This window comes from Manduca sexta, chromosome 23 (genome assembly GCF_014839805.1).
Source record: "Manduca sexta isolate Smith_Timp_Sample1 chromosome 23, JHU_Msex_v1.0, whole genome shotgun sequence".
Taxonomy (NCBI): domain Eukaryota; kingdom Metazoa; phylum Arthropoda; class Insecta; order Lepidoptera; family Sphingidae; genus Manduca; species Manduca sexta.
In genome coordinates, this window is record NC_051137.1 from 9,325,465 (window position 1) to 9,349,171 (window position 23,707).

At 33.6% G+C, this 23,707-nt stretch overlaps 2 protein-coding genes across 2 annotated transcripts; both read left to right on the plus strand.

Moving 5' to 3' along the window:
• Positions 1-1,335: 1,335 nt before the first annotated feature.
• Positions 1,336-3,509, plus strand: LOC115441041 (WD repeat-containing protein 82). The gene has a single exon (XM_030165616.2). The coding sequence runs from the start codon at positions 1,506-1,508 to the stop codon at positions 2,451-2,453; it is 948 nt and encodes a 315-aa protein (XP_030021476.1). The 5' UTR covers positions 1,336-1,505; the 3' UTR covers positions 2,454-3,509.
• An 8,704-nt stretch (positions 3,510-12,213) lies between these two features.
• LOC115441040 (carnitine O-acetyltransferase) lies at positions 12,214-22,039 on the plus strand. The gene is made up of 13 exons (XM_030165614.2): positions 12,214-12,406; positions 13,443-13,473; positions 13,586-13,825; positions 15,623-15,834; positions 16,147-16,297; positions 17,042-17,216; positions 17,958-18,145; positions 18,320-18,420; positions 18,775-18,894; positions 18,977-19,099; positions 19,392-19,590; positions 19,828-19,965; positions 20,820-22,039. Exons 2-13 carry the CDS (start codon positions 13,450-13,452, stop codon positions 21,033-21,035), a joined length of 1,887 nt encoding a protein of 628 aa, XP_030021474.1. The 5' UTR covers positions 12,214-12,406; positions 13,443-13,449; the 3' UTR covers positions 21,036-22,039.
• Positions 22,040-23,707: the final 1,668 nt, after the last annotated feature.

Consider the following 23,707-nt stretch of genomic DNA (forward strand, 5'->3'; position numbering starts at 1 on the left):
AATAAATGTAGATTTTATTTAATTTTTTACTGGTAGCCTATTTTTTTTTCATATAAAAAATAGCTAATCTGAAATAAATATATTCTATGTCTACTTTATTTTTTTATAGTAACTTTACAGAGTATCTTAGGTAAGTAATTTTACCATAATACTGTATTTCAAATGTATGTATAGTAGTATGAGGTACTTATTTACACCAAAACAATAAGCAGAATCATATTTTTGTACAATATTTGTAACATGTGCCTTTTCTATATACATCTGTGTATTTTGTGTACAACAATGGATACATATTTAATATGATGCATCCCCAGTCTACTTCTTACACATGTCCTATATAATAATATAATATGGCACTAAAATGTGCGGTAGACGCAATATACTTCTACTGTGTTGGAGAAATTAATTTACCTAATTTTTAAAGCCTACCACCTACTTTACGTTGTTATTCATTATAGTAAAAGAAATTGTGTATCGAAGTTATCTTTCAGGAATATTGTGCATATAGACCTACCTTTATAATTACCCGACCATAATATAATGTACTCTGTCCACTTGCCGTTCCTATGATATTTATTTATTTATTCAATAACACACCAGTGACACATGCATATAAAATCACAAATAATAAATAATAGTACAAATTCTGATACATATGATTATTAAAGTTATGCACAGCATTCTCACGCAAATAACATCTAGATAGAATTACAAAATAAAATAAAACCAGAAAATACTATAACAAACATAACAGAGCCTCGTTTCGGGATTAAAATGAGTGGGTACAAAACAAAAACAAAATTTGAAAATAGTAACAATAAAATTTAACTTATAGTAACTATGAATTACAATCAAAATGTATTAAAAAGTTAAAATTAAAAAACAATATTCAAGAATAGAAAAAAAATTAAATTAATATTAAATAATAAACTCTAATCTACTTCGTCAAGCAAGTGTATCAGCGCTTCCCTTCTGAACTTGGATAGTGATGAACTGAATATGTCCAGATCGGGATATTTAATGTTGAAAGCATTATACTCACTGCACATTCTTACAATGGGCGAGTTAAATCCAATATTAGCACGGACTTGTAGTATATACAATTTTCTTGTAATAGGTTGTCTAGGTAATTTACGTGGAACATTTAGGATGATTTTACTAAGTATGTCACTGTTGTTGCTTATGTTATTTACTTAATAGCGGTTTTGATAACTATTATGCAATGACAACATGGGAGACGGATTTGAGATTTCTGCAATTTGAGCCGACCAGCCGCTCCCCGGCGGATGGACACGGTTCATTAGCATAGAGGAAATACAGAACATATTTTGAATCTATCTAAAAATTTTTATCTGTGAAATTTAAGTATGTTTGGTTGTGGTTTAGGTGTTCGATAGTAGAGTTCTTGCAAAAAAAAACCTTGTAAAAATCAAAACGAGCAAGTTCACCTGAACCGCTGGATTTAATGATATATATTAACAAGAGTACATATATATGAGATTAAAATGATGAAATTGGTCGATCAAGTTGTGAGGAGCTTTAAAGTAGCAAAGGTTTTTCGAGAAAATACAGACAAAATTAACAGTATAGACTTTTCTCCTAGTGGCGAAACGCTAATATCTTGCAGTGAAGATGATCAAATTGTAATTTATGATTGCGAGAAAGGGACACAAATGATAACTGTGAACAGTAAAAAATACGGCGTCGATCTAATTCACTTCACACATGCCAAGAACACCGCGATTCATAGCTCAACGAAAGTTGATGATACAATAAGGTATTTGTCTTTACATGACAACAAATACATAAGATATTTTCCTGGTCATACGAAAAAAGTAGTGACATTATGCTTATCACCGGTGGAAGACACCTTTCTATCAGGGTCACTTGACAAAACACTGAGGTTATGGGATCTTCGTTCCCCAAATTGTCAGGGCTTGATGCACTTGTCCGGAAGACCTGTAGCAGCTTATGATCCTGAAGGCCTTATATTCGCAGCGGGAGTTAATTCTGAGAGCATCAAATTGTATGATTTGCGATCATTTGATAAAGGGCCTTTTGTCACATTTAAATTAAACCAAGAAAAGGAATGTGATTGGACTGGACTTAAATTTTCCCGAGATGGCAAAACAATGCTGATAAGTACAAATGGATCCATAATAAGATTAGTAGATGCATACCATGGCACACCTCTTCAGACCTTCACAGGCCATTTAAACAACAAAGGTATTCCTATAGAGGCATCGTTTAGTCCAGACTCACAGTATATCTTCAGTGGATCGACAGATGGCAGAGTACATGTATGGAATGCAGACACCGGTTACAAAGTCTGTGTACTGAATGGAGATCACCCAGCACCCATCCAGTGTGTACAATTCAATCCAAAATTTATGATGTTAGCGTCGGCTTGTACCAATATGGCGTTTTGGTTACCTACAATAGATGATGTTTAATAAGCTTTTAAATTGTAAAACTGTGCTAAGAAAACTATCTATCATGTATCCTAAGAAAATGAAAATAACAGATTTGAAGTACTTAGTACCGACTCATGTAAGTGTAGTTTACTGGTAAAATGTTTCTAATTTGTACCCCATGTGAACAAATTTATTTGAAAAAAGAAAACAATAAATCTAACAATTGGCATTGGTACATACAAATGTCAGATGTTCATACTAATACTAAATTTTTAATAAAATATTTATTTCTCACTGGGTTAATATGAAATGTTTTCTTTTAAGTTTCACATCAGGTACTACAAACCAGTGGGCATTGTTTCATTCTAGCTCATCAACTTTTTTAGAATGTTGGTAACCTTGAAATTGAATAATCCTGTTACTGTAATAATATTTTCATGCTAGTTATAATTCTGGGACAACTATGAAAAAGTTTGCAATGTGTCGGCTGAAAAAAGAAAGAAAGTAGTTGATGCTGAAAACATATGTGACACCAAAAATATTTACTCTGCACAGTATTCTATTAATTTAGAAATAAAATTGTGTTTACATTTTGGTAAGTCTCTACAGCCGCCACTGCTAATCACTATTGGACACTTATCCATCATTTACAAGTGGTGAGTTAAAATTGTAGCTCTTTTACTATATTTCAGTATATTTAAATATGTTTAGCATATATATAAAAGCAATGACATTTTTTTCTTTTATGTAATAATTAACAATTTTTACATTCCAATAAGGATTATTAGCTTAATGAGTGTGAAAATTTAAATTTCTCATTGATAAATTCTTAATATTTAGTAGACAACCATAATTATTATAAATAAATATTATGGCTCATCTCACTTTTATCTGGTTGGTATGATGCAGTATATTAATATTGGAATACTATAAGGTTGCTTATAACTAAGCATTTACATAGTTTTTCATTCCATGTATACATTTCAGTGTATTCCAAATAGGTAAGATCTAAATTAACAGTGTAATTTTGTGTGTAGATGTACAAATACCGAAATGTCTTGCAACTTTTTTAATCATAAGTAGACACAACTAAAATTGTTTTTTATTTTGTATCCCCTGTCAACCTGGCTCTTATTATCTTAAGCGGTAGGTTAACACAGAATAATAAATATACATATACTATATTACCTTAGGGCTTGGATAAGGTGACAATAAAAAATGCATTTTAAGAATTCGAAATTTACAACACTGCCACCAGTTTTCAGATAACACTTTTATGCTAGTAATGTGACAGTGTTGATTTACAAAATCTGTATACATAAATTAATATTAGATACCGATCGTACCTTCTTAATTACGAATTATATAATTATTTTTTTAAATAAAACAACAAATTGCTCAAATTGGCCTGTTCTGCAAAATAAGGACACTTTTAATGTGACAAAAAAATTGCTTGTGGCTTCTAAAAAATAACATTATTGAAATTAACAAATGAGTTTCAGAGAAAAAATGATATAAGTTTTAGGTTTTGATTGAACACAAATACATCTTTCGTCATGAAAATGTAACAGTTTTTTATGTAATGATCTTTTTTAGTATCCAATTGCACATTGCAATGTGATGTTTCAAAACATTTTTAAAGAATCGACTTTCCCAAATCTGAAATAAAATACCTAAGTACTTATATAAAGTTCTCAATATTATCGATAAGTACAATATGTCACATCGATATAATAATTGGAATCATTTGTAAATGTAAATACAATGAAAGAGCCCAAACATTATATGGCAACTATAGTTAATGTTAAAACAACAATATTACTCGTGTATTACCCAACACACCCTTCTTGTTATATCACATGAATATGGGTAGTTTTGATACGTTTCGTACGTACCAATTCCAGCATTAGTAAATCGGTAAAACTCCTGCGCAGCTTCAATTGTCGTCTATTAACACTCGTAAACTGAATCCCCGCATCAAGCTAGCTTACACCAACCGATGAATCTCATTGGTTGTTAGGTCGCTTGTGTCGAATGAGAATTCTCATGCAGCATGCTGTACTTATACATCAACTGAAATATTCATGGCGCACTTTCATTGATCGCTAGAGACCGCATTTGGGCCGGGGACGGTATGCGGAAACTACGAGTATATTCATTAGTCTTTATCCCGTGTTCGAGGACATTTTTCTTCCTCTCTACTACTACTCTAGTCTCTCCTACTTTAGATAAATAAAATAGATACTTATCTACCTATGTCAGAAACTGCGACCTACTAAATACCTATAGATGTATTATTTCCGTGACGTTGACTATCCTATTCAGGATGATAAGCAGGTACCTATATTAGGGGTACGTCGCTCACAAAATGCACAGACGTATAATCAAAAGGTACGTATACGTCTGTGGCAAAATCCCACGGCGCGCCATCTGCAGGCTGCCAATTCCTACGTCACAAAGGCAGTCCTTTGTCATACTAATGGTTTAACCCCAAGGAACTTCTATCTGCAATATAGTAGTCAATTACATCGCTCTAAAATTCCCTAGGTCGTGTCACAGAGGAACACATTGGATTCGAACATAAAGTGCATAGGTACTTATAAGTATTTTATATAAGTACCTATTATACTCGGCGACGTTCTATTCATTGAATGCGCGTGCGTGAAACTACAATCAATAAATTAAATAAAACTATAAAACCAACAAACTGTATAGGTAATATGCCTGTGTTCTCGGACCTTTGCAAAACGGCGCGGCTGAATTTTACATAAATTTGGATTTTATATTTCTTTGCCTATGTCCAGCAGTGGACAAAGACATAGGCTGATGATGATATACAATGTACATACATACCTACAACAGGTATATGCATGAGAAATATAAACAATAATGTCATCTGAAATTTTGCTAATATGCGTATTGTTGGCTGTTCCAATAATTTCTTTCTAAAAATAAAATAAAATGCTTTATTCATCATGTAGGCGAACATAGTTGCACTTATGATAAGTCAAGGTACAATGAGAATACTTAATTAAATTAGCTTATATACTTAAACAAAGACAATTTATATTGAAAATAAAATAAAATTATTTTAACAAAAAATTAAACCGCCTTCAAAAACCACTCAAAACCAAAAAATAATTTCACTTAACAAGTGTATATTGGATACCAATTTTGGAGTCGGTGCCTAATTAAAATTGCTAGTTAGCTATATTTGTTGCATAGTCTATCTATGAGCTAAATTTCTTTCAAATCAATTAAAAGGAGTAGGTTTGCGTGTACTACAACATACACAGTGAAAGGTGTAATACCAAGCACATGTATGGTGTTTCATCTTTTTATTTCCTCTTTTTTCGAGGCAGGGAGTGTAATACACCCACATTTGACCAGCTATTTTTGACAAGGGAAGAATTTGGGTAGTGTACAGTTCACAAATTTAAATATTTCGGTGACGATCTGACATGCTGACTTTGTACGCTGGCAGCACAATGTTTTCGTATATTCGTTAATGTATTTATCTAGCTTAACTAGCAATTTTAATTAGGCACCGACTCCAAAATTGGTATCCAATATATACTTACTTGTTATGTGAAATTATTTTTTGGTTTTGAGTGGTTTTTGAAGGCGGTTTAATTTTTTGTTAAAATTATTTTTATTTTTTGCTTTTTTGTGTTAGTAAAAAATAGACCGTCTCAATGGCATAGTTGTGTTTCGCTCACGATACGACTATCGCGCTGAGGACTTACACCTCTGAGTACCACTGAAAAGGGGAAAAGGTGTGATGCTATATATATGTATGTAAGAAGTAGATTCCAGCAAACATAACGCAAAAACACAACTGATATTATTTGGCTCACAGTACAACTATCGCGCTGTGGTGTTATACCTCTGCCTACCCCTGAAAAGGGGAAATGGTGTGATGCTGTATATATGTATGTATGTAAGAAGTAGAGTCAACTAAACCCAACGCTAAAACACAACTAATGTGTTTCGCTCGCAGTACGACTATCGCGCTGAAATGTTACATATCTGCCTACCCCTGAAAAGGGGAAAAGGTATGATGCTATATATATGTATGTAAGAAGTAAATTCAAGCAAACCTAACGCAAAAACACAACTGATATATTTGGATCACAGTACAACTATCGCGCTGTGGTGTAACACCTCTGCCTACCCCTGAAAAGGGTAAATGGTGTGATGTTACATATATGTATGTATGTAAAAAGTGGAGTCAACTAATCCCAACGCAAAAACACAACTAATGTGTTTCGTACGCAGTACGACTATCGCGATGAAATTATACGCCTCTGCCTACTCTCTGCCTACCCCTGACACGGAGAAAAGGTGTGATGCTATATATATTTATGTAAGAAGTAGATTCGAGGAAACCTAACGCAAAAACACAACTGATATATTTGGCTCACAGTACAACTATCGCTCTGTGGTGTAACACCTCTGCCTACCCCTGAAAAGGGGAAAAGGTGTGATGCTATATGTATGTATGTATGTAAGAAGTAGAGTCTACTAAACCCAACACAAAAACACAACTAATGTGTTTCGCACGCAGTACGACTATCGCGCTCAAATGTTACACCTCTGCCTACCCCTGAAAAGGGGAAAAGGTGTGATGCTATATATATGTATGTAAGAAGTATATTCAAGCAAACCTAACGCAAAAACACAACTGATATATTTCGATCATACTATAACTATTGCGTTGTGGTGTTACATCTCTGCCTACCCCTAAAAAGGGGGAAAGGTGTGATGCTATATACATATATGTATTTATGTCAGAAGTAGAGTCAATTAAACCCAACCCAAAAACACAACTGATATGTTTCACACACAGTACGACTATCGCGATGAAATGTTACGCCTCTGCCTACCCCTGACATAGGGAAAAGATGTTATGCTATATGTATAAGTATGTGAGAAGTACAGTCAACCAAACTCAATGCAAAAACATAACTAAATACGTCACAGGAAAGCTAAATTCGCGATTTCGTTTTCTTGGACGACATAATTATTCTAGTTTTTTTAATTTTAAAACCAAACTACCGAAGCGATCTTGAAAAAATTTATGGGACCAATCTGGAGAGAAATTCTTTCGAATAAAAAAAGAATTTTCCAAATCGGTTCATAAATGTGCGAGTTCTGAGGTAACAAACATACAAAAAAAAATCACGTCGAATTGATAACCTCCTCCTTTTTTTGAAGTCGGTTAATAAATGAAAAATATTACTTAAACAAAGAAGCTAGCTCCGACTGGCAGGAAAGACAATATTTCGACAATATTCATCTATACTCTATACTATTATGTAAAGCTGAAGAGTTTGTTTGTTTGTTTGTTTGAACGCGCTAATCTCAGGAACTACCAGTCCAAACTGAAAAATTATTTTTGCGTTGGATAGCCTTTTGTCCGTGGAGTGCTATAGGCTATATATCATCACGCTATACCCAAAAGGAGCGGAGCAGTAATGGCTAATCTCAGGAACTACCAATCCAAACTGAAAAATTCTTTTTGCGTTGGATAGCCCTTTGTTCGTGAAGTGCTATAGGCTATATATCATTACGCTATACCCAATAGGAACGGAGCAGTAATGGCTAATCTCAGGAACTACCGATTACGAACTGAAAAAATATTTTTGTGTTGAATAGCCCTTTGTTTGTGGAGTGCTCTAAGTTATATATCATCACGCTATGACCAATAGGAGCGGAGCAGTAATGGCTAATCTCAGGAACTACCAGTTTGAATTAAAAAAATCGTTTTGTGTTGGATAGCCCTTTATTTGTGGGGTGCTATAGGCTGTATATCATCACGCTATATACCAATAGGAGCGGAGCAGTAATGAAACATGTTGCAAATACGGGGACAATTTATTAGTTTTGAGAGCTTCCGTTGCGTGCGCTGCGTAAACGGTTAAAGTTATGCAACAATGATGTATGACGGGATTGTTCCTCTTAAAAAGTTCTAAAAAAATATATTATAAAACAAAGTTACCTGAACGTCTTAAACTCAAAAACTACCCAACGTATTAAGATGAACTTTGGTATGGAGACAGTTTGAAACCCTGGGAAGAACATAGGCTCCCGGGAAACTACTACTTTTATAATGGAAAACATTAGCCTGAAAAACTTTATAACGCGGGCGAAGCCGCGAGCAAAAGCTGGTTTAAAAATACAGGTAAGTATTTATGTACTTCATACCAACTATAATGTAAAATAAGTGCATATTTGCTGTTTCGTTTTATATGATACGCAAGATATAAACAAGCCCAAATATGCCTCAGATTTTCTTAAATTGTAGTTTACTTCTTTAAAATCCGCATGTAATTACTTATTTTTTGATAATTAAGTATAGGTATTTATAGAATTATTAATGGAGATTACTTACGATCACTACATAAATAAAAGTATTCGTACAATTAAGTTTACATTCAAGTGATTCTTCATAGTCGATAACACGATTCTATACGTCAAAAAAGAGATTCGTGATTACGTGTATTTCCGTACATTTTGACTACAATCTATGGCTTCACGATTTACATTGCAAAGTTTATAGAAGCCAAAACGTTTTAGGTAAGTATACCATAACGCAAATTTGAGTCTACTTTAAGGTGGCCAGAGCCCCGAAGACGTTTGATGCAGAACTCCTTCTAACTGACCAGCAGAGCCCAGTCCTGAAAAAGGTAAGCCGGGCGGTGGCACGGAGTCCTTAATTTTGTAACAACACAGCACATGCCAAGCAAAGCCAGCCATGCAACCATGTTGTTAAGCCAAGCCAAAGCCAAAGCTAAAACCATGCCACGGAGGTTGAATGCTGCAACTTTCACTTGAGCCAGCCAGAAGTATCAATATTGCCTATGGTCCGTCGTTGAGTGTTCGTGACATGACATCCAACTGTTAAATGACGAGTATAAAACCCCAAGGCATTAATTTCAATGGCTATTCAATTGTGTGCATTAGTATAAGGCGAAACGCTGACCGTCTAATAAAATATAATAATTAAATCATTTACATTTATATTCTAACTGTCTGTTTTAATTTTCTGTTTTAAAAAGACGAATATTATTTATAAAATTAGCTGGAGCGGATGAAAAAAAAATTACTAAATATTTACTAGAAGCTTACGCTACTAATTCTAGCTATCACTATTTTCAATTACACGAACAAATAACAATATGATGTATTTCTTCCGAGAGATACTCCGCTGTCCGCGCACGAAGCAAATTACGGGGATAAGAAGTAGTCTATGTCATCACATATGGATCATCGTCCATGATATTGATTATGGCGTACCCGTGTGCCTATTTATATTACGCTACGACTATAGTCCCTGAGTTGGGAGTGCTATTGGGTTTTTCTTAAGTATCAGCCCGGAGTCTGAAATTTGTGCTCGGTATGGCGAGCCGCGAGAACCTAGTTGGTTGTGTAACGGATTGCCGAGACGAATGTCCGCAGGTTCTAAACCCAAGGGCACACATCTTCGATATTTTAAAAATCATGTGTTTATTTATTATGAATTATAGCTTGCTTTAACGGTGAAGTAAAACATCGTGAAGAAGATGAATGATTTTTTTTCCTAACTTATATACAATTAAAATGTTTTATCTATTTATGCCTAATAGCAAGGTACTGAATTATGGATATTTCACATTCGCGAATGCCTCCATAATACGATAAATATTATTACAATGATCGATTTTAACAATTATTCCCTTTTGTGAAGTCAGGAATAAAATTTTCCAGTATTATATATTAGTCTATGAATAAAATTGCCTAACAAAATGGGTAGCAATTTAATATTTAAAATACTGCAATGAGCGCGTAGTGGTAGTACTGGTAGTGCGGTAACTTTTTCTTTCGCGCGCCTACCTATGGCTAACGACGTCACTAGATATCGTTGTCTCTTTCTTAACCGACTTTAAAAAGCAGGAGGTTCTCAATTCGGCTGTATGTATTTTTTTATGTGTTTGTTACGCGATTACCCCATCAATTGTGGATGGATGATGATGATGATCCTTAACAGTAAGGAGTTACTCGAAGAGGCATCAACTGCTTTAAGTAGTAAATTCTTTTTATGTTTGAAAAGGCGTTTGCTATTTGGTCTCACGATTATTTCTAACACAAAAAAAAAAATAAAAACTTATTAACAAAAAAAACATTAGTCATTAAAATTGCTAGTTAAGCTAAATAAATACATGAACAAATGCAAAAACATCTTAAAACAAATGTACGAAAACAATGTTTGATTGTTAATAGACACCGACTCCAAAATTGATAACCAGTATATACTTAGGTAATGTTAAATTATTCTTTGGTTTTAGTGGTTTTGAAGGCGGTTTAATTTTTTGTTATCATTTTTTGTCATTTAGCCCTTCCGCCTAATTTCAATGAGTTAATTTTGTGACTTTTCACCGGATTTTGATCCTTGTTTTTGTATTAGGCCGGGTCCACACGTTGGCCCCAATTCTTGTGCCAACATTGGCTGGTTAATTTTATGAGGTGTCTACACGTTGGCTGTTATACTAGTTCTGTCTCGATAGAACCAATGTGAGCATGTCCGATACAGAAATCTTAATTGCTCTAAGCGCTTTTACGGTACTGAGTTACAATACTTTTATTTTTATGATCCATCCGAGATGCGCTCCATATCATTAGATGTGCCTGGGTTTTGTTCTAAAAGTTCTGTAGCTATTTCATTTATCCACCCGCGTGACGATTTTTTGCTCGACGTACGCACTCGACTCCTAAGATGTTTTTATTACATAGATACCTTGTCCGAGCTCAATACTGGCAAGACGAAAGCAAGGTAATTCACTTAGTCAACCTCCAACCACTGTCGCGGCCAGTCGGCTTACTAACTTTTTGTATTTTTAGACGATGTACAAATTATATTCCAACTATGAATGAAAAAAACGTTTCATTTTATACGTTAGTAATAAGTACTTATACACTATTTAACTTATTTTTAACTAATAAATGCATTTTATTCGACTGTCATGGCGACGCGACGCGACGGGGCGGTCGACGCTCGGGCATACTCGGGCCCACTCGGGTCATATCAATGCGAGCCGCTAGGGCTGTGACTATAGTAAATACTGCGCCGTTTTTATGTGCAATTTTGTTAGTGTATGACGCGTCTATTTGTAAAATTTGATTGCTCTACGCGTGTTGCAATAGAACTGAGCAAATCACCGATGTGTGGGCGGACCCCCAATGTTGACACAGATTCCTTTGATCTTTTATCAAAAAACCGACACGCGCCAGCCAACTACCAACGCTTGCGCCAACGTTAGGGCCAATGCTATTTTCTAGATCCACACGTTGAACGAGTGCCGTTGGGGCCAACGTGTGGAGCCGGCCTTAGACTTCAAATCAAGTAAATTTTTTAAAATATTATCAAAATAGCCTACTAAAAAAGCCCCGTCAAGTGACGACCACAGTTACCAGATGGAGAAGTTTTTCCCCAAATTAGAGGAGATTTTTGAGAGCAAGATTTTACCCGATTTAAAAACGGGATATTTCAGGGCAAAGAAATTAACCTTATACTACTTATAGAAATCCTCGTTTATATAATAAGACGGTAATTTTTTTAGTTACGCACTCTAATATTTCAAGGTCGATTTTTCTATATTTTAGACTCAGTTGTGGTTAGCAGAAATCCCCAGAGTTACCAACTTTAGCGTTTTATTCCTAAATTTACGAGGAGAATTGAAGGAATGAGAATTAGGAATAATAAGAAAACTGTTTTGGTATTTTTTAAGTAAAATTATCATTGTTAGGGTTTTATTTCCTTTTCATAAAGAAAATATTTTTAGCAGTTGGTAACAACAGGTAACAGTGTTACCGATATCATGGCTATGAATAAATTAAAAAAAACAGTGATAGCGAACGTGTATTGGTAGGTAGGTAGTTACCTATCAAATACTATCAAAGTTGAAAGTACAAAGTTGGAAAGGAGACGGGCAGTTAGTTTTTATTACGAGAAGGTACAAAGTTTCATTATATTTTTATTTTATTCTAACTATAAGTAAAAAGAGGCATCCTTATCATAAAACTATTTAATTTTATTTGATATATACTTGATACGTGGGCTTTTTAAGAATCTTTAAAATATGGTAATATTATGCTAATGGACATTTACTTTTCAATATGAATTATGAACTATTAAAAGCTAGTTTTTCATAAATAAGACTATATTTAATGTAATAAATGAAATAAGTAGGTAGATAAAGCTTGTTCTAAAAGAGTCGAGCTTGTTCTACGAAAGGTTTTTGGGAAATTTTGAATTAGCTTAACTTTTACGTTTTAAATGTAGTTTGAATGTAAATAATATCAAAGTAATAACGAAATAAAAAAATAAGCACGGATAAAATTTGATTCATGGAGCACATGCTTATTACAAAATTGTAGGACTTGCAACATAACTTATATTCCTTGCCAGATCATCAATTTTGTAACTACACAATATTAAGTCATTGGTTACTCTTTTGTTCTTATAGGAAATGTATGTATAAGCTAGTTGTTATGTTAACTGATAGCTCTTATAAGTTTTATTGTTTTTATCATAACATCTAAGATGATAGTGACAATTGTGATAATATAGATAAAAAGTAGTAATACTTCTTTCTGATGGAATCAATTTTATATCTGATTATATCAGGTTGGACTTAGGCATAATATATTTAATGACCTAATAACAAAAACATTAAAATGTTCTAATATTATAAACAATAAATTCATAATATATAAACGTTAACCAAGTAAGCAACACTAATTAAACTTGCATTCAAGGTATTTACAGTGCTTTATACAGTGTATCCAGTGTAAAGCAGGCACCTAGTAAGGTTCGGAGCAAGGCAGTTCTGGAATATAAAATAAAATAAAAAAACTTGCAAAATGAGTTAGGGCCTTAATAAACATGAGCACACATTAAAACAATTAAACAATAATCACTTATTATCTTAATTTTTTTTAAAGTATATGTTTAAAAGATTTTTGTTAAATTATTAATCTTTGTTACAGAGTTATAATGCTGCGTAGCATTACGAAAATGGTAATTCATTTAAATTCTACTAATACTATAAATATGACAATTATTCAAATTTTAAGATTTGGATGTACACTGGCCATTGCCATCCATTTATGGGCAATTTATATTATTGCAGGTTGGATACAGAACATTTTTCTTGGAGCCTTATGCTAGTTCTTACCAAGTTATAAATAATTACACAAGCACCAAAGGAAATATCCAAAATTTGCCCAGCCTACCAGTTCCAAAACTAGAAGACACATTAACTAAATATTTAAAAACAGTCAGACCTCACTTAAATGATGAAGAGTATGCTGTAACAACATCTATAGTAAAAGACTTTATCTCGGATAAAGGTGTTGGAAGAAAGCTACAGGTTAGTATGTTATGTGGCAACTTAATCCATCATGAATTTCTAAAGGCTCAGTTGGCTTCATAAAAATGTCTATTTACTCAAATAAAATGTCAATATCATTTAGAATAGGGTGTTTGAATGGTGTAAGCAAAAAAAATAAAACTGCTCAACGAGAGAGTAGTGGGCAAAATAATTTATCTAACACATTTTTTTTTTATTTTAAATGTATTGTAAATATTTTATTTTCGTCATTTTAATTAACTATTTTTACTCTGTAACGCTCCAGGACTGTAATGCCGACGCTACACATAACGAAAATATTTGAACACTTGTTTGAACTCATGTGTGACACGGGTATTTGAGTATTTGTGCAAAGTTTGTTTAAATGTTTGCGTATTTGTCATTCGGTATCTGTTTTTCGACCACACATCAAAGCGTTCAAAGTTATGGAGTTGCTTGAAGAAGAACCGATTTTATGGAAACCTAAAAGTAAAAGCCATAAAAATTGAAATTTGGTCAGTGTCTGTAACTTTGTTCAAATGAGTGGCAAAGTATTTGTTCAAATATTTGTCTGTGTGTGGCGCCGGCAATAGTCACAGTCCTAGTAGCTCGCATTGATACGGCCCGAGTGTGCCCGAGCGGGCCAGAGTGGGCCCGAGCGTCGACCGCCCCGTCGCCATGACAGTCGACTAAAATGCATTTATTACTTTAAAATAAGTTAAATAGTGTATACTTATTACTAACGTACGAGATGAAACTTTTTTTTTTCATTCACTGTTGGAATATAATTTGTACTTAAATCGTCTAAAAACACAGGAAGGCGTTTTATTTATAAAAATACAAAAAGTTAGGAAGCCGACTAGCAGCGATAGTGGTTGGAGGTTGAATGAAGTGAATGTCGGGCAATTACCTAGCTTTCGTCTTGCCAGTATTTAGCTCGGCCAACGTATCTATGTATTAAAAACATTGTAGGCCTCAACACATATTTTATATTTGACACTTTATTAAAACATTCATTTTTATGACAACAACATTTATAATACAATATAAAACTATAAACTTACATTGAAATTATCTCCACAAAAATAAATCGTCGATTTACCCGACGCATATTTTGCATTTCGTCATGCTAAAGTTAAACGCTTCTTTATTTTTTTGTTTATTTTGACACATGAATGAACAGTTATAGTACTAACGAGTTTTTATATAAAGGCACCGAACAATATTTATAATATGCTGGCCCATTCATTTTAGCGCAAAAGTAACTGATATAAATTCAAACATTTGTTTTGTTCTTAGGTGTAACAACTGTCACGAAAGTTGGTGTATGTTTGTGATGACGTCGTACAGGGATAATGTCACGTGACAACGCGTTTTAGTGCGAAATTATAAATGAAAAAACTAAATCATGAATTTTTACAAGTTGAGCATATTACAATAAAAATATAATGGACGCTATAAGTGACTAGTCCTCTATCGTTGTACATACATTTAAAAAAATTTAAAACACCCTATTGTCTTCAGGTTTCATTATAATGTTCCCTAAACGCTTTACTGTCTAACTATTTGCTCATTGAGTAAATCAATGATCATAGAAAAATTTACCCAGTCATATTAATTTGTATAATATTTATATAATATCGTTTCTTCTCTGTCTTCAAACTGATTTATAACAATCTTGCAGTAAATTAATTGATTAATACTATATAACATACATGTGTTAATATAAAATTCACCATTTTGTTTTTATATCCAGCAATCATTTATGGTAACTTGTTTGTGGCACTTTCACCTATCTTGGAATTTACTAATTTCCAGAGCTTGCTCGAGAAGAGAGCTGAAAAACATCTAAACTGGCTGGAAGACTGGTGGTTGAACACAGCTTACTTGGAGTATCGCGATCCAGTGGTAGTGTATTCTAGTCCTGGTTTAGTGTTTCCGTTCCGTCAGTTCAAGAATCAAAAAGAACAACTGCGGTATGCTGCAAAAACATTATTGGCGGCTGTTGATTATAAAGATTTAATAGACAGGTAAAGTTTATTGAGTATGGTTAATAAAAAACTAATAAATTCTTCATTGGGAGCAGTTCATTGTGAGTAGATATATTATATCTTACATACTGCAGATTTAAATGGGATCCTTTTATTCACAAATAAAAAAATATTAACTAAAATCATAATACATAACTAAACTACGAAAAAAATTAAAAAACATACCTATTATTGATCCGCAACATTGTATTTAGAAACCCAATTTGCTGCTTTGATTGTCCTACAACACTATTCAATAACTCCTATATTACTCGTAAGAACTCATTAAAACATTTGTGTATTACATTTCAGTGAGAAAATTCCTGTAGAAATGATGGGTAAAAGCCCACTAGATATGCAACAATACAAAAAAATCTTTGGAACATGCAGAATACCTTGGGAAAAACGCGATAAGCTGTCGTATAATAATGAAAAGCATGTCACAGTCTTCCATAATAACCATGTGAGAATAATTATTATGTACTGTATAAAGTTTGAAATCATATTATCTTCGAATTTTATATTTAAAGAGTGGAAAATAAAAAAAAGTAGATAATTGAACCAGGTCGCAAGCTCTGTCGGGAGAGTGTATTTATATCTAAAAAAAAGTTAATCTATACTTATAATAAATCTGTAGTATCTAAAAAAAAGTTAAAAACATTACTTGAATCTATTGAAATTTGTGACTATTACAAAAAGTGGGTAGTTTTTATGAGATATTTTATTAGCTTGGGAGTGAGAATGTTTAACATGATTATGAGTGCATAGCACTATAAATAACTTAAAATGTGACCGAGCGGGTACATCATCACAGTCGTAAAGGGAAGCACGCTGAGATGTGATGTAGTATTTTAATATATTTAAAGGTTGCTTACAACCTGCAACCCTTTAGACAGGTCTGCAGTTACGTATTCAGGTATCACTAGAAGAAGTTTTTAACAATATCTTACATTGACTCATACATCTTCCCAAAATGTATACCAGCTTTCCATCTATAACCTTAATGCCCACTGCGGAATCTACCCTAGGACAATTCTGATAGATAAATGGATACAAAGTTTTGTACGAGCTGAGGTTTGAACCCCCCGATATCCCGACACAAAAAGATATATTGTGATTAAAGCGTTTACCTTCGCTATTCATTTTCCTGCTTTCCAAATTAAACTTGACCCATTTACAATTCATTTTTGCGATTGTTATTTTGTAGATTTTCCATGTTGACCTCTGGGGACAAGATAATGTTATTTTGAGCGAAGATCAAATTGTCTCACAATTGGAGAAAGTTATAAAGCAATCAAGCAAACCCACGAGCCAAGGCATCGGTATACTTACATCAGACAATCGCGATAATTGGGCGGCGGCCTATCGACTACTTAGAGAAGGTAAGAAGAAACTTTTATTCAAAGATGTGGTACATGGATATTCCGTTGCTTAGATCTTGAAATGTAAATAACTATTAATTTTACTGTATATACATACTCATTACTCACGCCTTCCGCAAAGGGATAGCAAGATGCGTAACTAGTGCACTTGTCGCTTTGGTAATCCTGTCGTATATGACCGTGCCTTTCCTCATATCAGGCTCAAAGTTGCGATTCCGTTTTAAAGTGAGAAAAAAATCCAATATCATTACGTGACCCTCAGCACTGTAATACAACCACGGGACCGGTGCAGTGATACATATTTCAAAAATGTTCCAATCTAGATACAAGGTCGTCGAACATAAGCTAGATATAAAAACCAACTGCAACGCAAAATCAGTGAAAGAGTATTCCGCATCCCAAACGCTATTTGCCTATTGTAGTTTTCCACTATATTGACACATATTCTGTGAAAATTTCAGCCAAAAGTACATAATATTGTTTTTGAGTTTGAAAAAGATGATCGTCGCTGACGTTACGGATGGAGATGATACAATTTGTTAGTACAAGCATATGCAATACCAAATAATAATTAGAAAGAACGTCGATATGACTAATCTACAAACTTTATGGTCTAAGTTTATGGCCTTTCTTGCTATTAACTCTCCGTGTAGATTTAAGGAATACTAACAAGTAGAGCAAATCAATATTATCCACTAAAAATTAACATCAGTTATACAAACAAAATGAGTTTAATTGCAGATAAAACAAACAAGGAGTCTTTGGAGGATATAGAAAAGAGTATTGCTGTATTATGTTTGGATTCGCCGGTCGGCTTGTGGAAATGTCCCGATGATAACGCTCGGCGCAACGTCGCCGGCGCACAGACTATCCACGGCGGAGGGGCGGCCGCCAACGGAGGCAACAGATGGTTTGACAAAACTATTCAGGTACAAACTTATTAACATTAGAGGCTAATATGTACCCAATAAATAGGGTTAATAACCTATTGGCCACAGGATCGTAAGGACCCTTCTATGTTACGTTACTCTATGGGTTAACAATAGTTTCCAATGCAATTTTATTTCATTTTTATTTGTATATTGATTTGAATTAATTTTCAGTTCATTGTTGGGGCTGATGGTGTAACTGGGTTAACGTATGAACATTCACCCGCCGAAGGCCAACCCATTGCTGTAATGACTGATTTCATAATTAATTATATGTATGCATATTTTGATTTATTTTTACTTTTTGTTTTAGTCATCTTGTTTTAATATTTATCTCTTTAGGGATTTTAAGCAAAATAAAATTGTGCCATCAATTATAAAAATATAAAAGTGCACTTACAATTATAATTTTATTACAAATTTAATCCGTGATATTGACTATATTATATTTGAAGAAATATAATACAGTGCTAAAGCATTTTCATAAATTATGTTGGACTGAATTATATTATGCTATTTATTATGTTGGGATTGAATTAAAAAGTTACTCTGACCCAAAAATAGATGAAACTTTCAAACGTAGATAACACACGTAGGTACATGATATATTATAATTTATTAATTCACAGAGAGCGTGGTAAGGAAAACTCGAAAACGTCGGCAAATCCTAAACCGCCAGTGTTGTTAAAGTTCAACGTTACTTCTAAAGTCGATGAAATGATAAAAACCGCACGCACGAACTTAGATAAGTATGTTCACCTAGTAAATTGAGTGAAAACCATAAATGCTGTTTTATGTATGCTTAATGAATTAATTTTCATTTCTTTATAGGTTAGTTGGAAATCTTGAGCTGAACTGTTTCCAATATGACAAATACGGCAAAAACTTTATTAAGTCTCAAAAACTGAGTCCTGATAGTTATCTGCAGATGGCGATGCAGTTGGCTTTTTATAGGTAGGTAAATTACGCAACGCAGCTGTGCAGTTACTTAGCTGCCATTGTAGGTCCGCGTATGTACAATAAAGTTACCAATTTATTTAGGCATTCTTAGGAGCTTGTATACGAGACGGCTGTCCGTCCCATTCCTTAACCCGCGTTCGCTGACTATCTGTTTGTCTCAAATTGAACTCATATTTTTAATGGTTTGGTATTGAACTCCGAATTTAGCACAAATATACGATGCGTAAACCAAGAAAGCAATAGCTAGATCAATCATGAAACTCATAATAATAATTATTAAACTTAGATTGCACAACACGCCTGGCGCCCATTACGAATCTGCCGCCACCAGGATGTATGTGGGCGGGCGCACGGAAACCATACGTTCTTGTTCCATCGAGTCGATAGATTTCGCGAAAACAATGTTGAACACGAAAAGCTCACCGAAAGAAAAAGTTGCCGCGTTGCAAAAAGCCATAAAAGCGCACAAGGATTACACAGTACAGGCGAGTACTCATGATAGTTGTGTTTTCAATACTTCGTTGGGGTCACGGACTCATATAATTAAATTAATTCTGCACTCCGTCAGTCTTTTAACATTTATACTTTACATATTATTATGTGTTTATTTGAAAATAATGTCCTTAACTGTATTAATAGATTTTTGTTATTTTACTTAATATTTTGAAATTATTGTTTGTCTATATTTCGTAGATGTTAAAAGTATTTCTTTATTTCTCAAGGCACTTCAAGGACTGGGTGTCGACCGTCACTTACTTGGCTTGAAGCTCACCGCCATAGAAAACGGTATTCCTTTACCTAAACTTTACTCAGATCCAGGATTCACTCGAAGTGCGCACATGAGGATTTCTACCAGCCAGGTATATTTAGACATAACTATTTTAATGATAAAATATATTTAATACTAAGTGTTGCTCGCAGATTCACCCGTGTTAAAAGTCTTTGCCGCTACAAATCGGTACGACGTAACACCAGTGTTAGCTATTAAAATGATCCGATTTACAAAATTCAACTATGGGGCCGTTCAAGTATTACGTAACGCAATTTGGGGGACGAGGGTTCTTGTAAACCGTTACGATGCGTTATGTAACATTGGTTTATGTATTTTAAAACAACAACAAAGGTATTTTAGCGACTTTGCGGTATTTTGCGTAAATAATTGTGAATATTAAAAAAAATGGACACTTTACTTTTGGAGGGGGGGGGGGACGTACAGGAAAAAGTTATGGCGCGTTACATGGGGAGCTGGGGGGTAAAAATTGCATTACGTAATACTTGAACGGCCCCTATTTCATACGGGAGCAAGTAACCTGGACAAAAACTAGTATGTGCGTTAACATACAGATTACTTTAACTTTTTTTGACACATACATAGACTATGTTCCGAATTAATGCTGGACATGAATTTCCGTATTTTCCAAAGTTCATCCAAATCTGACCTGTTTCTGAGTTTACTTTTAACAACCATATAAACATACAAACTTTCGCTTTTATCATATTAGTAAGATAAATAGGATTTGAGAAGTAAAATTGTCTCCCCAACTGCAATAATACCGTTTTGCGCATTTGTCTTCCTTTTTCATTAGACAACTATTTACCCACTTTCCCCAAAAAAATATTGATTTGGCGGAAAGTTTATTTAAAAAATTGGTGCGATAACATATTAAATCTCAAACGGGCCTAATTTGAAAGATCTTACACTTTACGTGTCCAGGTGGCGTGCAAGTGCGACGGGTTCATGTGCTACGGGCCGCTGGTGGCGGACGGGTACGCGACGTGCTACAACCCGCGCGACGACGACGTGAACATCGCCACGGCCGCGTTCGAGCAGCACCGCGACACCAGCGCCGCGCAGTACCGCGCCGCGCTCGAGGCATCGCTGCGGGACATGCACGACGTCCTGCTGCTCACCACACACTCCAAGCTTTAAATCTTCAACTCTTATACGACACTGTAATCATTGTTTCGACCGACCAATGGTTTGTCTCCTTCGGTCCTAAACAAAATGTGGCAGAAAGTAACAAACCAATGGTTAGTTAAAATTGATGAATTTTTTATACTTAATACTTGTTAGATTGCCTTGTTAGATATTGGTGACGGTCAAGTAACATGCTCGCTTCCTTAACATTAACAATATTGAAGCATTTACACATGCTCAAATGCCTTTACTACTTGCCTTTTTTATATATTGTGATATTTTTATCTTTTGTATAGTGTTGAATCATTGTAAACATTATATTACTTTACCTATTTATAGTATTTATACACCCTATAATAAATCGAATTTATAAAGTAATAAGTTGTAAAAAAAAGTCTAAATATTATGTGATTTAAGAAAATCTTTTTCTATTATTATACATGTAAATAATTGGAGGAAACAGTATTTTACATTATTCTATGAAGAGTATTCGTTTTTTTTTATATTTTATTTTTTTTTTAATTATAAATACTACTACATATTGTTTTTGTATTTTTTTTTAAATACAATCAGTTACCTTTCATAGCCTGTTTAAATTTTTAATAGAGACTACTAATGAGTTTTCCAACCGTCCAAATGGCGCGGCTGCATTTCTGTTTGTTTTTGTGAATATTAATTTGAAAATCTGATGAATGTGACAGATTTTTCAATGAGCTTCAGTTGAATGTGAAAAATTTATTAATAATTCAGATACGTATAATATTTTTATATCGCATTATAATTGAAACATTTTTGAGACTGTACAAACGTTTATTTAAACATATCGATACAAAATAAATAATAATACAATATTATCTATTATACTATTTATTATTATACTACAAAATAATAATATTAAAATTTTTGTTTACTTTATTTTCCTTTAAAACTGGTGAGGGGCCAATTCAATTTTACCAACTGTTTATATATAACGACATACCTTGAATGTTATTAAAGACTTTAAAATAAAGAAACCATTCTTTTGTATCATGAATATGCACCGTCATCACTTTATAATACATATTAATGGTGATTTAACAACCAACTTACAATACATACTAGATTATAAATATTATGATTGCATATAGACACAAAACTAAATAACAGTCAATTCAAATAATTACAAAATATTGAGTACCAAACCAAGGGTTCAAAATACCTACCAGGTAAAATACATGAGAAAGTTACATTTGTACATTCCCGCACATCACTTACGTTGCTCAATTTGACAACACAAGTGTTGTAACTGAATGTATTAAATAAGGAACCCTATTAGTTCGATACAAGTCTCACTTCGCGTTCGAAGTACAAATTACAGTCGGCCAAATAAGTAGCTATACAATTGCACAATTTCAAATCGCCGTTTAATTTTGTGTCCTCATCAAGCATCGTTTTTTTCACTAAAATAAACGAATGAAAACTGAGATACAGAAAAAATGATATTTCGATTTAAATTGTGTAGAAGAGTTTTAAAATTGTTAACTTACCTATGTGGCTGACTGTACACAACGTTAACAGTGAAAACTTTAAATATTCCTTCTTTCTCAATGTTATTTCTTGGTTGTCCATAGTCCATATTTCACTTACGCAAATTTGGAAGGACGACAAAAAATTGTGATCATAAATTAGCAGGTTAAAATTGGATTGTTTTCTTTAAGGTTTGAAAGAAACACCATCACCTATATCTTAAGAGTTTCGTTTCAATACCGGTTTTTTTCGTACCTAATAATAAACTGCATTAAAATAATAATAAAATGATAACACCATACTCAGTTATACAACTGTTGCCAGGCATTAAAGTGTTACATTAAATACTTTAGCTTTCCTTACACAATTATACACAAAAAATATTTTTTGCTCGCTATTTCTTAATCAACTATCTACACAGACAAAGCTGAGTGCAACTATTGCATTGTAACGAGTTAATAATATTATGTATTGTATCACGTGCCATAACCACGCAAGAACAGGATCCCGTAGCAAGTACGTTAATTTGCAACCATTAGTCAGTTAGTTGTATCATAATATAGTACTTATATTATTTACTTTCAAGGCTTCAGTGGCGCAGTGGGTGACGAGCCGACTATAAAATTAGAATTCGAGGATTCGATCTCAGCAAGCAAACTATCTAACCATTTTTTTTAAACTTCAAATAGCTATGCTGAAAATACAATATACAAAGAGCTGTTGCGTGCAGTACATACATATAAAACAAGTTAATATAAAAAAGCGAACACAATGAAATCTCTAATAGAGATAATTCACTGACCATTTCTGATAAGAAACCGCATGTACCTACCTATATGCGTTTGTAAGAAGTAAGCTATTATTACAACGTAATTAGTTTTTTAATACCATATTACAATTACAAAACTAATTTTATACATGGTGTTCCCTGCTGTATCAATCTGATGGTTATTTGTATATTAAACTCCGTCTATAAGTATAAACTTCGTTGCTTTGTTTCGAATCTTCCGCATAGGTAGGTTACCTCGGTAGTTTTAGGGACAAAATAATCTTAGTAGTGCCTGATATCCACGTCTTTAAGGATTTATTTATTTTATATGGGTGAGGGATCACGACTATGCGACTACTAAGTTGACGTATTTACTTGTTTGAGAACGAAAGATACAAATATAATATTA

Coding starts and splice junctions, on each gene's coding strand:
- LOC115441041 (XM_030165616.2), top strand. CDS start 1,506: ATGATGAAATTGGTCGATCAAGTTGTGAGGAGCTTTAAAGTAGCAAAG.
- LOC115441040 (XM_030165614.2), top strand. CDS start 13,450: ATGCTGCGTAGCATTACGAAAATG. Junction 16,298..17,041: donor CAGTCTTCCATAATAACCAT/GTGAGAATAATT, acceptor GTTATTTTGTAG/ATTTTCCATGTTGACCTCTG. Junction 18,421..18,774: donor GATTTCATAATTAATTATAT/GTATGCATATTT, acceptor ATTAATTCACAG/AGAGCGTGGTAAGGAAAACT.